Below are 17233 nucleotides of genomic sequence, written 5' to 3'. Positions count from 1 at the left end.
ATATAAAAATTGTTTTTTAAATATAATAATATATTCTTATTTTGTTATATAAAATATAATATAGTATTTATTTAATTAGATTTAAATGTTATCTATTTAACACTAATCAATGTATTTTTAATTTAGTAATATATATTGTATATATATAGTATATTAAAATACTAATTAAAAATTGTAATTATTTAAGAAAATGCAACTATTTTAAAATGTTAATTAATTTTTCTCATTAATTTAAGCAAATACATTACATTAAAGTGATAGAAAATTGTAAAAATATTTTATTTTTTGTAGAAAATGTATAATTTAATTTTAATAATACTCTTTTACTTTCTCTATAGGAATCATACGGTATTATAAAAATAAAATATTTGTTTAGTCTTATAAAAGCTTTAAGTATTACATTGAACTAAAGTTTGCATAAATATTTAATAAGAGGCACACATATTGTTATAATGATAAATACAATAAAGTGCTTAACTGACATTGCATTTGTATTTTTAGTGACAAATTAATATAAATGATGATAACATTTCAGATTTTACTAAATATAACAATCATAGAAAAATATATACAATTTTTAAAAATTTTACATATTTTTTTATTATTTAAAAATTTTTCTTTGATTGTAAATTAATATAAATGTATATATATATACTGGGCTATCAATCATTAATCATAAATTATGAAACTATTGGATAAAATTTGAGAGATGCTTATAAATTAAATTATGATTACTAATATATAATTTGATGAATAGACAATGTTGATATAAACTTATAAAGTTTTTTTAATAAATATATGACACAAATTTAAATTACAATATAATAATTTAAATACATAAAATTAAATGTATTACTTATAATATACTAATTAATATGTTTTATTTGTTTGTTTGATGTCCAGGTGCTAACATGCAAACTGAGCCACGATCATCATTGGCTACTCAAAAATTTTTATCCCAAACACGTAAGTATATATATATAATATATATTTAAATAGTTAATTAGAAATATTTTAATTAAAATCTAAATTAACACTATTAGTTATTTAAATAAATTTAATTCAAAATATTGATAATTAAAATTAACTCTTCAAAATTATAATGTTAATAAATTAATAATAATAATAATAATAATAATAAAACAAATATTTACATTGAAATTCTTAATTATATGTTTATATAGTATTTCTATATATATATTTCTATAAATATATATATGTTAGATATTATACGAATTAATGTATTAATGTATTAATTAGTATATATTTCAAAATCACAAATATATACAATAGAAAGCGTTATTTTCAGTTATTTATATAATAGTAGTTTACAGTGATATGATATGATCCTTCAATATATAGTGTATATCATATATACAATATAAAATACAGTATAAATACAGTATATTTACGCTATTTTTATAAATTTAGCACACGTTAGCACTAAAACAGTAATTGTTAGAAATGTATAATTTTAAAAAATTCTTGTATTTATTTATGTAATTTAATATAAACTAAACAAGAGTTTTACGCTCTGAGCATATTTAATGGATACAATAAAAACATTATCTATTCAAATATATAAACAAATATTTTAGTCTAATTTATGCTAAAATTAAACCAATTTTTACAAACTAATACAATCTAATAATAAATAGATTTTTTTTAAATATAATAAATAAATTACATATCTATAACTTAATTTTAAAGATTAAATATTAAAAATATATATATTTCTATTCTGTTAATATAAAATAATATAAAAATTTATAATTATAAATAAATATGTAAAAGTGTATACACAATATATTTGACATTTTAATTAGTTTGATAAATTTATCATAATTTTTATATTTACAAAATTTATAATTTGTTTTTTAAATCTATCAATTAATATATATATTTATATACAAAATAAATAAAACAATAATTAAATAACAACAACAATATATATATATATATGAAAATATATATTATTATCGATTACACGATATAAAGGTGTAGTTTGTTTGAAAAAAAACACAAGAGATAGAAAACTTGGCCCTAAATATTGATCGATTGCGCCAAACGTTATGCGCGTTTGCTTTCAATAAGAGAGAGAGAGAGAGAGAGAGAGAGAGAGAGAGAGAGAGAGAAATAAAGAGAGAGAGAGAGAGAGAGAGAGAGAGAGAGAAATAAAGAGAGAGAGAGAACTGTAAAAGTTGTAGTGAAATATCGGTACAGTTTCTGACAGTTCACTGTTTGCTGTATTTTCTCTCTGTATTTGTTAAGTTAGTGTTGTGACTGTCATAATGTTGCGGCACTGGTATGGCTTTGGTTGATGGCATTGGTGGCCACCGATGCCAGTGACAGATATTCGTGCAATTCTTTTATCATTTATTGAGAAATTGTTTGTTAAAAAAATAAAAGTTTGTATCTTTTGTAACGCTTCTACATTTTGTTGCAAATATTTATTATTATCTATTTTGTAATTCAAATCTAATCTTTACGATTGAGAGTATTTGAGAGATAAAATTAAATAAATAAAATTACTTTACATCAATAAACAATTAATTGAATAACTTTTTTTTTAAAAAAACTAATTTTTATCAAATTATCAAAAATATTATTAACTATTTCAAAAAAATGTATAAACTAGTATTGATTAATAGTTAACCAATAGATAAATTGGAAATATTAATAATAATCGGTAAATATTGTGTGTGTGTGTGTGTGTGCTTTTTGTTGCTTAACACTAATAATAATACTAATAATAATACAAATAATAATAATAATATGATAGACATGAAGTTGTGTCAGTTTATTGATATGAAACTAATAATAATAATAATTATGATCATCATATCAAGTCATGTAATAAGTGTGGTGTGTTCAACACAGTCACAATCACCCGCCACTAATGAGCAACCATTTGGTAAGCATTGCCAGCTCTCTCTCTCTCTCTTCTCTCTCTCTCTCTCTCTCTCTCTCTCTCTCTCTTCTCTTCAAGTCATTTTATATCAATATATATATATATATATATATATATATGTTTCAAATTCAACGGCAATTGCTTTCATAGAAGTGAAGGTTTTTTTCAATGGAAAATCAATTTTTCAATTGAATGTGAATTTATGTTAAATTTTGCTGATTTTTATAAAAAGTAGCCCTATTTCACATTTTTTTATTTTTTATATTTATATAACAACAATCTATATTGCAGTAGTAGTAGTACACTTGCAGTTTGTAAGTTATGTATGTATGTATGTACAGAATCTACTGTATCTATGATATTGCTTTTTTTGATTAGTACAGTACAGTTGATCTGTTCATTCAAAATAATGATATGATTATACTGTATTTAATAACGTATGAGTGGAAAACAAAATTTGCTTTTGGTGTTGAATATAATTGTAATTTTAGGAAATAATAATAATAATAATAATAATGCTACTCTTAGCATTTATAATTTTAACATTTTTTTAAATTAAATATATTTTTGATAAATTTAAAACAAATTAACAAATAAGATATTAATTGTAAAATTTTTATGTTTAGTCAATTAGTGTTTTAAAATGTGTTTACTTAATATACAATAATAATAACAACAAAAAGTTTTTCGTTTTTAAACAATTTTGAGAATTTAAAAAAATATATTTTTGATAATTTCATTTTACAGTAGAAATAATAATAAAAATTGCTATTAATTTAAATTCTTATTTTCCTTCCAATTGGGAACCAAACATCCCTTTAACTCATGTCTCAGAAACTATAATATTGTTTCCCATTTGTGTCATTAAATTGTTGATTGAATGGACAGTTGGTCACAATGACCCCAATTCAACAATTTTTGACATTTATCATCAAAAAGATTAATTTCCTATGTTTTCAGTTTTCAATAATATTTTACTTCAATGCTATAAATTTTCTTTTTATTACTGTTTATATATATATATATATATATATATATATATATTATTTGATACTTACTTTATATATTTGTGTTTATTGTTGATATTTAAACATATAATACTTTACTGTCATAAATATGAGTATTATTAATCTATTTTACAATAGAGAATTCAATAGTGATACACAAATTTATCATTACTTACTATTTATATAATAATAATATATATATAATATCTTATTATAGATAAAATCAGTCATTTAGTATAAAAATCTAATATAAATTAATAAACAAATAGAATTTATATATTTTTAAAATTTAAAAATATTTACTTAATAAAAAAACAATTTAGTGTATATAAAAAAAATTTATAATAAATAATATCCAAATAAATTTGTTTAATACAAATAAATTATAGATAAAATTAAATGATTTATGGTTATATAGTTTTAGCAAATCTAGCTAGATCAACTAAGTATTACTGGTTGTCTATTTACTATTTATATTATATATATATATATACACTGTATAGACAGTATAGAAAATACATGTACAGCTATATGTTAGGTATAAATTTATACTGTTATGTGTGTTTGTGTATGTATGTATGTATGTGTGTATGTATGTATGTGTGTATGTATGTATGTATGTATGGATGTATGTATGTATGTATGTGTGTGTGTGTGTGTGTGTGTGTGTGTGTGTGTACTATAAGGCATCACACCGTTAGTGGAAAACATATGAGACATAGTGTATACTGTATTAAAGGCATAGGAATACAGTATTGTTGAAAAGTGTTTCACGTTTGGCACATTAGGCACTACATACTAACTGTATGTCTATACAGTCTAGTTCTGTCACTTTCCCGACATAAGGCATACAATAAAGATTTACTCACTTTAGCCCTTATTGTTGTCTTTTAGTGACAACACTAAACATATAGACTGTGTTAGAGAGAAGATCTCACTTTGGTTTCGACTCTCACATCCATTTCCATCCATTTTTCTCTCTATTTTTCACATCACATCACACTTTCCAATCTTGTCATGTCTTTTAACCGTACTTTTAGTCATATCCTAAATATTTTTTTTATTATTTACATACATTCAAAAATACAGACACACACACACACACACACATACACACACACACACACATACACACACATACACACACACACATACACACACATACAAACTATAGATTATTAATATAAATATTTAATATATATATATATTATATTAAATTTGTATATTGTATTATCTTGAATAACATGAGTGTTAGTCAATTTTTATATAAATTAAATTATTAAATTAAACATAATTTGATAATTGATTATTAAACAACCTTAAAAATTATTATAATTATTAAAATCAAATAATGCTTAATTGCTATTAATTTATTAATAGATGTAATTAAATGTGATGTCATATTAATTGAAAATTGTTAGACTCGAAGACAATGGTTTTACGATATGATTAATGAATTGATTGAGTGTAGAGTTAATACAATGGAAAGTCTATTTTATTTATAAGTAATAGAGTTGTGTGAGTACTGTATACTATCATATAATTTATATATACTATGTATATATATATATATATATATATATATATATAGATGAATATATAGTGATAGTATAGTTTGTAGTGAAAAGACATGTTAGAATTGGTCACATTTATAACCACTTATTCTCATTAAATGATGGGACAGTCGTGTGTGTGGCACGACATTCACCAAATCAGACTCTTGGGAATCAATTGATATGAGTGTAGAAAATGTGCTGCAAATGGAGTGAATGCCTTAGCTCTCTCTCTCTCTCTCTCTCTCTCTCTCTCTCTCTCTCTCTCTCTCTCTCTCTCTCTCTCTCTTGTTCATAGATTGAGTATTTGTTATGTGAGCCAACCTTTAACCCAATATATTGTATATATGGAGACATTTCGGTTCAATATATATTAGCTGAGAATCACATTTATTACAACATAAAGCTAAATATCATCCCTAACTCCTATCTCCACTTTTCATCCACTGTCTGCCACACTCTCACTCATACTATCACTCACTAACTCACTCATTCACTCACTCACTCACTCACTTACTCACACATTCAGTTTCTCACTAAACATTACTAATAGCAATGTTGTTGTACAATACATATTAAAGTACAGATACTATATATATATATATGTATAATAGTAAGGATGGAAAAAAGGTAGAGAAAAGAGTATTGCCTTTTATAATATGGATTTTCGTAAAAATAACTTTTCCTCCCATTTTTCTAAATGAGTTTTCATATACACTATAATATTCATCCTCCCATTGTTTAGTCAGCCATAAAATCTGTATTATAGTATTATGTATATATATTTGCAGTATTTGCCACATACAGTACAATTGCATACAATTTTATACAATTTACACTTTGTTTGTAAGCTATTGCTATTGTTTTGTTTAATATTGGTTACTGAGAGAGAGAGAGAGAGAGAGAGAGAGAGAGAGAGAGAGAGAGAGAGAGAGAGATTACATTTATGTAAAATATAATATTATCATAAGTTTTGTACATTAAAATATATAATGATACACATTATATTTCTATATTCATATCTAATTTGATTAATATTTAATATTATTAATTTAATTGATAATTTTTAATAAATTTGAAAACAATTGTAAAATTGGAGTTAAGTTTATATATAATAATAATAATAATCTATTATTGCCAGTGATTTCCAAATGATAATTATATGTTTAACATGTTTTGCCATTAGGATAGATGTGTAGCACAACTGCTAATGAATGTCTCTTTTTATCTAATTTTATGAACAATTGATTTTCCAATCGTTTTACTTATTTCTCAAACGTTGTTTCAAACTAATAGTTTCATTACAAAATGATATTAAAGTTAACAGTAATAATAATAATAATACTACAAAAAATCAATATCTAATTAATATTTATATTTTATATCCGCTTTATAATATTTATATACTATAATAATAATAATTAATTCAATTTGTTCGCTTTATTTTTGTTATTTGATAATAAAAATCTTCTAATATTTTGTTTATTGATTCTAAATTATTTTAGTTAGAAAAAATTTAGTTATAAAATATATAAGTTTTAATTTAATTAAGTACATAATAGAAAATCTATGTTGTGATTTATTATTATTATTATTTACATAATTTTTATAAAAATTAAATAGTAATTTACTCAATTAATTAACTAACTATACATTGACATAAATGATTTATAAAATTTGAGTATTTATAATAGATTTTATATTAATAATTTAACATTAAGCAAAATATGATAATATATGACAGCTGTATTATTTGATTTATATTATAGTTAATTAATTAATATTGATAAATTATTTAAATTTTTATATTACATCTATACTTATTATATAAAAAATGCCGGCCATTTTGTCCACGGTTATATATAAAAACAATTTTCATTAGTTTACCAAAATATAATATCACTTAATATTAGTTTACATTTTCATCAAATATCTATTATCAATAAAATCTAAAATAACAATATAATTGCTTTAAATCTAAAAAAATAATTATAAATTATATTGGACTTTATATTTTTAATATAAAATATACTGTATATTTATATTGATAATATAAATTTGAAATCATACTATATTATGATTTATACAGTAATACACTATTTTAATATATGAAATCTACATTATGTATGATATATATATCATAGGATTTTAATGTAATAATTGACTTTTGTATATCAAATATATAATATTTGGTATAAAATGTGAAACAATGCAAACATTTGGTTGTTTAGCACTACTACTGCTGTACTACTCATGAATGCAGCCATACGTGAGGCCAGACTTTTCAATGATGAACACAAACACTGAAATCTAATCACGTCTTTGACTCTCTCATAGGATTACATTATATTTTAGTTTTATATATACTGTATATATATATATATATTTATGTCTATATTGATCCATCCATACGCTTAATTAACATTTAGTTAATTATTTAAGTTAAAAATTTTTATTAAATAATTTTTACTTAACACAAACGTCACAATATATATAAATATATTATTACTAACATTTATATATATAATGAAAGATTTAATGTTTTACTATAAAATACAATTAATATAAAAAATTAAAATTTAACATGACAATATATATATAATTAAGTTAATCGTTGTTGAAATCAAAAATATGTTTTATTTAAATAAATTATATTAAAATTTTTTAACATTGTTCAATGTTTTATATAATACAATGTAGTATCAAAGTAAAAAATTTAAATAATTTAAAATTATAATATCTTCAACAAAAAAATGCATTATTATTAGTATTATTTTGGCCATAATTTACTATAAACTTTTGGTAACAATAATAATAATAATAATACCAAACTATAGTACTATTGATTGTACTGTAAGTTTTTCGGGAGACAATTGAATCTTATAAAAGTATTATCTATAATATGAATCATTGAGTGTCTGAATGAATGAATGGCTCATCAAAAGTGAGGCTCAATTCACAAGAAAAGCAGATCTTTTAATAAAAAGAAACGGAAGAGAATTGATGTTATTATATGGCAACGGATTAAATGAGTTCAATAATAATAATAATAATAATAATAATAATAATAATAATAATAATAATAATAATAATAATAATAATAATAATAATAATAATAATAATAATAATAATAATAATAATAATAATAATAATAATAATAATAATAATAATAATTGTATTGTATATCACAATGAATCATAACTACTGTATACTGTAAATGAAAGCAAATACTAAAGAACTTTTATTTTTCTAAGATATTCAATGCAAACCATACAATCACTTTCTATAGTATTATATATATATATAAGCTTATCAAATGATAAGTTATAATTTTTATTATTATCATTATTAAATAAAATTGTTATATGATTAACTAATTTAGTTAGATTAACTTAAATGGCTGTATATTGTTGGCTATTTAATAACATAAATTTAAATTTGACACATTTTAAACAAAAATGTTTATTTTATAATATTCTAGTTATTATTCAATACACACTATTTGCAACTACTTATAAGATATTTATGTGTAAAATATATTAACATTTTATTTATAGTTAGATCACATAATGTATTCATTTATCTCACATTATTATATAATACAAACACATATTTTATGTGTCAATACTACAGACACCCCTCTACTGTTGTATGGTTTTTCTTGTGTTGTCTTTTAATATATTGTATATATATATCCAACAACATATAACATACAGCACCGGCATTATTATATAATACCAATGTTAAAGCTAAACGTTGCCTGTATTTTATCAGTTCAACTCCTGTATGTATGGTGTGTGTGTGTGTGTGTGTGTGTGTGTGTGTTTTGGCACATTTAGCAACCATAAGCCATATATATATTAAATGTAACATATATACAGTATATATATATTGTGCACTCAGCAATATTGGCAATTTTTCAGACCACTTACTTTTGCAACGAGTTTTCAATTGATTAGAAAACCGTCATATAATTGCAGAGCACATATATAAAACACATACACACAAAACAAAACTATTATAAGTTAAATATATTGTTTGGACAAAATGCCAATACTATCATCAAATATTATATAATTTAATGGCCACTTGACTTGTGTGCCACTATTACTATTACTACTACTACTACTACTTGTGATTATTTGAACCAATGCCTAGATTTAACATAAGACTCTTTGACCAACTAATTAATTACAATATATTATTATTATTATTATTACACCAAACTACAGTATATTACACACTAAACATTAAACAATAAATCATTTTATAATATAATTAAACTATATATTAAATTGCTTTAGAAATTTAATATATAAACACAAACACATAATATTTATATATTCTGAATATAAATATATTTTTCTGTTTTTTATATTATCTATTATATGACTTATCATTAATTGTCACAACATTATGATTCATATATACTGTATATATACAATACTGTAGTATGAATTTATACAGTATATATTAAATATAGTGTAGTTTATTAGCAATAATAATAATCCTTAAAAGACACTTTGCTGTAATATTTTGTTTTTTATTATTGTTGTACTATTAGTAATCATTTTCAATACTATTTTGTTGTTTGTTTTTTAAGACATTATATTATACTTATATACAGTACTTATACTTAAAAAGTAATTGTATTTGAAAATACTGGCTAACAAATAATTGTTAACAAGTTATCAAATTTTAAAGGACTTTATTATTAATATATTTAGTATTGTGAGTGATACTTAAACAAAAAGCTTATTTCAAATACTTTAAACTATTTTTTTATTTTGAAATACAATGACATTTGCAATAAGCATAGTATTTATTTAATATTCGGAATTGTATACATGATATACAATATATATATAAGCAATAGTCAATAATATATATTTTATGAAAATCACGTTTATTTGTGGTAAACGTGCCATTGATGTTTGACAATATAGCAAATGCTAGAGTGAAACACATATATATACAGTAATAGTTAGTAATATAGTAGTGAATGTATGGGTATGGGTATAAGTGTATTACAGTAGGTATGACTATATATATATATGTTTGTATATACGATATATACTTTATAATATATATATGATATAATATATAAGTTATTTGCTGCCATTTTATGCTTTTGGATGGCTTAGTAATGCATTGGACGACTGTCTCTAGTATTTCATGCTTTTCTCCACAATTATTGATAAAAAAATTTTTACTCTTCTATTTGTGATCTCAGGCTTTAGGAGCTGTTTATCTAATACTATAACATATTATAACAACAACACAGTAGTAGTAGTAGTAGTAGTAGTAGTATAGTGTATATCAAAAGAAATAAAAGTCATTTATTCTAACCTTAACGTTGAGATGCCTTTCTTTTTATAACATTAAAAATGACTTCATATATACCATACACTACTGTATATGCTATGTAATGTATAGTAATATATAAATACTATATATATATGATATATAAATAAAAATATATATAAATATAATATAAAGAGAATTTTATTCTTTATTTAATATCATTGCAGACTATGTGTTGGGAAAAAACTGTTATTTTATTATTTTTTGTGTCGACTATCTGTTATCACTTGTTTTTATATATAATTAGTTTCATATAATTCAATGTATGGGTTTGTGTTTTTTAGGTTTCACAGTTTATTGACTTTTAATTAATTTTTTTAGATTAGCTTGAACATTACATTAATATTTGACTTGATAAATTTATAAATAAATAAATATTTAGACTACATTAAAGCAATAAAAATAATACATAAACATAAAAAATACAATTGAAATATATAACAACATTAAAGCAAATATTATTTACACAAATGTAAATTACAAACAAAAAAATGTATAAAATATATGAAACACATTGCAGGTACAGTATTATGTATACTATACAATATATCCAATAGATTGTTGGTGCATATTATTTTTTTATTATATATCTATTTTTTACTGTTTATAGGCTTTAGCAAAAAATAAATGCCAAACTATAATATAAATTATAATATAATCTTAGATGTAATGTAATGTAATCCCCACTTAAACCGTTGATTTATACAATGCTTGAGTGAGTTCAACATTTTTAATGCTTTATTTACATAAAGAAAGGAATTTTTATAATTTATTTGTACATAAGTTTAGTGATGATATTTTTTCATATATATATTATCATATAATATATATATATATAAGTCAAGCTTTTTTATATAATATATAATAATAGTCAATACATTCAAGTAATTTGTTGAACCAAACAACAAAATTTAAGTTAAACTAAAAAATTTTCTTATTTAACACATGCTATTGTAATAATTAATTGAATCGCTTGTGCACACAATTACAAGCCATATAATAATACAAAAAAATTTAGTGAAACAGTTAATACCGGTGCTCAGTATAGAGAGAGATATAGAGATATACAATATATACCAGTTCTTGAATGTTGGATAAGTCGCTACAGTTTCACAATTGCTTTATTATTGTATAAGAATATTGAATGCAATTGAATTGCATTTGTTTGTGACTTTCATTTCACACACAAAATACTCAACTAAACCATTATTACATTACATCGTTATATCGTTATATAGTTATTGATTACTCCTTACCCAACAACACACACATAACGACTAACTATACCGTCAATTGATGCTCATTCTCTCTCTCTCTCTCTCTCTTCCTCTCTCTTACCCATTGAAAAGTGTGGTCACACTTTGTTTATATGTTAGCAAATATAGTAATATATGAATGCATTTTTGTTGTGTTGGTATCACTATTAATGAATATTATTATTAGTATTCAATTTGTCAAATCTGCAAATACCATGAAATAATTACTGAAACCTACTATAGTACTACTATTATATATAATATCTCAAGTTATCTCAATTTTATAATATTATATTATTTCTGAGTACCGAGTAAATACAGAGTAAAATATTTTTTAATTAATATAAAAAAGTAATAAAAATGCTAGAATTATTAAGTAAATTGTTTAAAAAAATATATACATATACTATCATACAATGTTTAGTTTAAGTAATTTTATTTTTTATATATATATATTGTATATATAGATATAAATAATTTATACAATACAGTATATAAAAATTATTTAAATGTAAAAATATATATATTTAGTATACACACTGTGTATATACTGTAGTAATAATGCTTAGAGCAAACAAAACTATTTTGATTATTTAATGTCATTCATTCACATTTGCATTGCTATACAGTATTTGTAGATAAGATAATATATTATATAAGACTCTCAGTTAACTTAGTATTAAATGTAATGCCTTTTGGCCAATCACTGCATATGAATTCATCGCTACTTATATACACCACACATACAGTATAACGATATTACCATTTAATATATATAAAACTTAATATTTATAAATACAATATATATATTATAGTATAACATGTTATATAGTTTATATGTACTGTACATTACATAATATACTACCGATATAACAAACATATATATATATAATATATATATACATGTTTATATAAATTATAGTATAGTATATTGTTATTATCAATGCATAATTTATAGATAGAATCACTTTTAGTTTTAATTATTCAATTTTTTAAATAATCATTTATGATTATCAATAATATTGAATTTGTTTTTAAGACTAACTATTATTGTTAATTACTTTACATATTTGCATCATAACTTAAATTTGTTTAAAATATTTAACAAAATTATATTTTTTGTATTAATTGATAAAATATTCAAATTTCTTTATCAAATCTTATTTCAGTATTTAATAAATATATATATTTTTAAAATATAGCTGTAAATTAAAGTATAGTTACACTATAAAAACAAAACAAAACAAAACAATCGATTGTTTGTAAATTTAGATGATTTAGCCATCTAACTAATAAACGATTTGGTGAAATAAAGTAAATCTAATAAAATTTAAGTTGAAATATTATAGTTTTGTCATTAGCCCCTCTTCCGCCCCCCCTACAAATGGGTAAACCAAAATTGTCACAATTGATTGACAACTTTCAATTGTTATCTAAACTTATTTTGTATTTTTACCAATCATTTACCAACAATAACATTATTGCAATGTGTTTTGTTGTTGTTGTGTTGTTGGTGTAAAAAAACATTAAATTTGTATTAACTATATTTTTAAAAAACAAATACAGTACTAACTTTATCTCTTATCTATCGTATTTTATTTTAACAATTTAAACGGATGTTTTAAAAAAATATAACATCAATTGTATTGATATAAATGTGTGACATCAAATATACTTTCTGTATACTATAATATCTATCCATATATAATTTATAAATATAAAATAAAAACTTTTTTTTGTGTTAAGAAAAAAAAGTCATTTACATTGTGAACATTTTTTAGTTATAATATAATGCATAATGTTTTTGTATAATGTATGAATCGTGTAAAACGTGTATAAGCAAGGTAATCATATATTGATCATATATATATATATATATATATAAATTATAAGACCGTATTTTGAACAAATAGTTATCGCATTTGAATCGCTGTTAAACATGCGATACTGTACTACTACTACAATACAAAATGCCTGAAAACTTAGTCATCTATACAATTCATATGTCCATACATTACACAATAAATAAGGAAAGTGTCACAAATACAATATAACATTATATCAGTAGACACTATTGACAGTACTAAACACATACACACACATACATACATATACATACATGCACTTTATATAGTAAATAAATACAAATTTATATACAGACAAAATATAATGTATATCAGCAATTGATGCTCCAATAATTCAGTGGCAAAATAAATCAAATAAACACTATGTGTTAAAGTACTGTAATAAGGGATGGTTCTCGTAGTTAAGCAATCAATTTATTGATTATTTTGTAATATTTAATACAAAATATTTTGCTATTAATTATTAATTTATATATATATAAATATATTACTCAAGAATTAAGTTTTAAGTTTAATATTATTAATTAGACAATTTAAAAATAATGCTAAATTCCAATGAGAATAATATTATCTAAATTATTACAATTGATTTATTGATTTATTAAGTACTATAGAGATAGTACTAAAAAACAATCATTGGTATTTTAATTTAAAATTTTCCATTTAATTTAATATTTAAATATTTATTTTATATATTTTTATACAGATTATTAAAAATAAATTAAAATTTAATTTGCTGTTAACTAGTATTTTAATTCAAATACAGTATAATAATAAATGTATAATGTATACACTGTACATTTTTTTGATAAACTAACTATAATTGTATTAATATTTTTTTACTAATATTTAGATATATAGCATTAAGTTATGATAAAATTACTGTTTTTTAGTAATAATTACGTTTGACTATAATATATAAATTACTATGTAAACTTAATTTAATGATAAAATTGTTATTAAGAGTGAATGAGTTGAGTACTATATGTAATATATATTATACAATATATATTTGCTATTAAAGTAATGTATATTGAAATGTATTGTAGAATATTATAGTATAGTATAGATCGGCCAAATAGACAGAGACAGGTGTGTGCGTGCATTCAACTTATATTATAGTAAAGTATATGATATACACCTATAATAGACTGATTCACTGAATACGTCAATAAATATTGATTTAACAATATTTTTTAAAGTTTAGTATTTATCTTGTTGTAAATCAATTGCTAGTATATATATACTGTATATATAGATATTTTTTAGAATTGTTACATTGTATACAACACTGTATTATACAGTGTATATAAATTAATAATAATAATTTAAAATAACAGAATATTAATTTTTAATTAATTATAAGTATAAACTTAATAATTTACATCATTATATTAGAATATTACTAATATTTCAATAAATGTTTTTTATATGTATTATATAGTTACATTTATAATATCTAATTTTCAGTTAAATAAGTTATATAAATTAGTTAAAAATATCATAAAATTTGTTTTCATAACACTGTTCTTTCAAATACATTACAGTAATTAACTAAAATATTAAGTATTGATAATATAATTATTATTTATAAATTCAAAACAACTTTAGTAGATGACATAGATTGACAATTAATAGCAAAAATTGAGTTAAAAAATATCAGTGTATTGCCAATAGTTAGTGCCAATAGTGATATACTGTATAATATAATATACAGTGTATATATAAGTGAAGTGCTTATGACTGGCAATATCAGTGAATATCAGTGATTGTAGGCTAAGCTAACCTAAGCTCACATATAGAAATCAATGTGAATCTATGGGCCTAACAGTAAACTAATAGTAACAGTAAACTGGAAATCGATGACAAATGCAACAAAGATTTGCAGACAATTTAAATTTCAAATTGCGATCATTAATAGCACGCCTCCCATAACTTACTACTAGACTATCCCTTAAACCTATATTATATATTATATATATATATATATATATATATATATCTTTTCAACAATCATTTGCTACTTTAATAAGACTTATATATATATATTTTTACTGTTTTTACAAAACAATTTTGCATTCATTCAATTTTTCTTATTTGTATAAAATTTTTGGAATCATTTTAAATTATTCTCAACTATTAATACATATAAATTTTACATTTAATTATTATGTAATCAAATCTGTTATTATATCAACAAATATAGTTATATTTTTGTAAACAACATTTTATTATTATTATAATATATATTTATTATAATAAAAACCATATTTAAAATATATATTTAAAATATAATTAAACATTTATTTTTTTAATTATAAATATATTTATTTTAACTATATTTTACTAAAATTATTTGATTTATTCTATTATAGCTTCAATATTATATACAGCTGTAGTAAAAGGAAAGGTATGTATATTATAAATACATAATTTGTTGCATTAATTGTTAAATTTAACATAAATTTAACAATTAATCAATTATCATACATAAATAAAAATTGTTATATTATGTAAAATTAAATACATATTTATTATTTTTTTAAATGATAGGTTGCACTTCCATGTGATATAACTCCCCCAACATTAGATGATCAGGTGGTACTTATACTATGGTATAAAGATGAACAGGTATCTTTTTATATAATTAATTATAAATATGTAATTGTATTTATACTAAAATAATTATTAAAATGTATACAAATATATGTTATAATTATTATAAATATATATTTATTAATATATTCACAGTTAGCGCCAATTTATACATTGGATGCCAGAAGAGGTAAAAAATGGACAAATTTTTATTAATCATTAATATCATTAAAAATTGATTTATTATATTACTTTTGTATAATTATTAATTGTTTAAATTGATTAATATTTAACTCTATATAATTATAAAATAATAATATTAGGTAACTTAGAACAGGCCCGTACATTAACAAACAATATATTGGATGGTATGTCTATTAAACTATTGGACTGTATTGATATAAATATAAATATGAAAATTTCTAATGTTATATAATGTTGTTGTTGTACAGGTCGGGCATATTTCAATCTACACAATAGGCCGGCATTCCTACAGATTGATCCAATACGTGTGACCGATGCGGGCGACTATCGATGTCGTGTAGACTTTAGGAAAGCCCGGACTGTCAATACTGTCATATCATTAAAAGTGATCGGTATGTGTGTGTGTGTGTGTGTGTGTGTGTGTGTGTGTGTGTGTGTGTGTGTGTGTGTGTGTGTGTGTGTGTGTGTGTGTGTGTGT

At 21.5% G+C, this 17233-nt stretch overlaps 1 protein-coding gene across 1 annotated transcript in view; it reads left to right on the top strand.

The window, feature by feature from the left end:
- Positions 1 to 17233, top strand: part of LOC128966322 (hemicentin-1-like) — a 39682-nt gene that overhangs the window by 17706 nt on the left and 4743 nt on the right. The window contains exons 2-7 of the mRNA XM_054313172.1: positions 904 to 966; positions 16332 to 16366; positions 16510 to 16587; positions 16708 to 16741; positions 16875 to 16919; positions 17004 to 17147. Coding sequence (XP_054169147.1) covers positions 912 to 966; positions 16332 to 16366; positions 16510 to 16587; positions 16708 to 16741; positions 16875 to 16919; positions 17004 to 17147 — 391 coding nt within the window. The 5' untranslated portion in view covers positions 904 to 911. The remainder of the gene's footprint in view (positions 1 to 903; positions 967 to 16331; positions 16367 to 16509; positions 16588 to 16707; positions 16742 to 16874; positions 16920 to 17003; positions 17148 to 17233) is intronic.

Source organism: Oppia nitens, unplaced genomic scaffold (genome assembly GCF_028296485.1).
Source record: "Oppia nitens isolate AA-2021 unplaced genomic scaffold, nextdenovo-longstitch-racon4-pilon3 scaffold11_pilon_pilon_pilon, whole genome shotgun sequence".
NCBI lineage: Eukaryota > Metazoa > Arthropoda > Arachnida > Sarcoptiformes > Oppiidae > Oppia > Oppia nitens.
Note: the sequence above shows the minus strand (reverse complement) of the source record. Positions and strands in the feature narration are given on the sequence as shown.